Below are 1,655 nucleotides of genomic sequence, written 5' to 3'. Positions count from 1 at the left end.
ATTCACGTTCAACATCATTCTTCGTGTCTATAATTGAAATCAAATGCACTAATGTGATTCTTATGTTCCTTTACACCTTTCTTCTTATGAGTGTATTTAAATAAAACTTACTGTAATTGTGAAACTGCCCCGTTTTCCAGCGTCCATGGCTGACCGGGGCCATTACGGTAGACTCCAACCCATGACAATCTTTTTATGCTTGTGAAAAATCTCTATTCAAACAAAAAGAATTTTTTACTTATATAGGCATGATGAAAGACTTCATTTAAAGTAAAATTAGTGATGTCTTTCACAAGATTCTACGTTTTCAGAACACAGAGACTCCGAGACTCCAACCTGACACAGGCCCCACAGGGAGCCGAGCACCATGTCAGAGCCCACAGCTCCCTCCAGCCCTCAGCCCTGGTCTGACCTGGCTCCTGCACACTCATACTCAGCAGCATCAATCTCTTGTGATGTGAACTAGGAACATTCTGACTTCGGCCTGTGTTTGGTCAGCACCATACACAACAAGGGGAAGCTGGCAGCCATCACCCCCAGGGAAGGTCATGTCCAGCAGCAGCAGGGCAGCCAGCAGGGGCGGGGACTCAGGACAGTGACAGTCAGCGGTGGGAACACGATTCACCCCCACCACTGACAGACACAGGGCCTGGGAGGAAGGTGGACAGGGGACAACTAAGTGGACCTTAGACTGGAAATTATGAACCAGGAAGCTCATCTCTGAGAAGATGACACTCACACCCCACACCTGTTGCATTAAAGAAAGCAGGTTTTTAAATGTTATATCAAAATTCTGCAGTGTTAATTAGCAAACAGAAGATAAATGCAATGATGCAGAGGGTTCCTGGGGATTTATAGGGGAGTGAGGGAAAGGAAGAAAAGCACATGCCACATGATTGCATTGAAGTTAATAAATAAGAAACTTTGAAATTGTTGGGAGCCATCAGTGTGTGTCATTGGGCAACAGTCCAGACCCCGCCATCCCGGCCAGATGACCTCACTATGGATAGCTCAGCCAAGCAGGATCTGACGGACAGGCAGAAGTGCTAGTGAAAGCTGGAACCAGGGGGGCTGTGGAGATCCAGACAGAGACCCCAACCCTGCCTCAGCCCTTTCCACAATCTCCGGCACTTTGATGCCTTCGTTAACAGTTGGCACAGTGGAGGTATCGGGAGGTGCAGTCTTGGCAATATCAAGATGCAACACAAATGTGAGCTCAATGTCCAGTCTGAAGGCCCCCTGGGGAAACACCATCTTTCTATGCCTGAGACTATGGACTGTGCCTGCTTTGGTCATGCTGCGGGGTTGGCTGTGGGGCTCAGGACTGATGTCCCAAGAGCTCACGCCCCTGGCTCCCAACATGAAATTACATGTCAGTGGTGAAATACACAGCAGGAGGGAAGGGAGAACAAAGGGGTGTCTGGGCGCACTGGGAGCTAGGGCTTCTCTTCATGATCTTTCCTGCAGATACAATTTCCATTCATTTGATGACTTAGCTCTGATCAAAGTATGCTCCCCTTTCTTGATGTGTATGAAAGTCAAACTACAATGTCTATTTATATGCATGTATATATTTATATGGCAAACATGGTTCTCTAGGAAAGCCATGGACTGGGTTTTTTCAGAATACACTAAAGGTGCAAAAAGAGCAGTAA

General features: G+C 47.0%; 1 protein-coding gene across 1 annotated transcript in view; it reads right to left on the bottom strand.

Annotated features, from left to right (window-relative positions):
- LOC105854395 overlaps positions 1-1,655 on the bottom strand; it is a 36,386-nt gene that overhangs the window by 22,020 nt on the left and 12,711 nt on the right. Inside the window, exons 5-7 of the mRNA XM_012732806.1 lie at positions 1,105-1,348; positions 479-748; positions 112-212 (exon numbers count right to left, since the gene is read on the bottom strand). Coding sequence (XP_012588260.1) covers positions 112-212; positions 479-748; positions 1,105-1,348 — 615 coding nt within the window. The remainder of the gene's footprint in view (positions 1-111; positions 213-478; positions 749-1,104; positions 1,349-1,655) is intronic.

This window comes from Condylura cristata, unplaced genomic scaffold (genome assembly GCF_000260355.1).
Source record: "Condylura cristata isolate star-nosed mole 26May11 unplaced genomic scaffold, ConCri1.0 scaffold00036, whole genome shotgun sequence".
NCBI classification, from domain to species: domain Eukaryota; kingdom Metazoa; phylum Chordata; class Mammalia; order Eulipotyphla; family Talpidae; genus Condylura; species Condylura cristata.
This window is presented reverse-complemented; position numbering and strand designations above follow the sequence as displayed.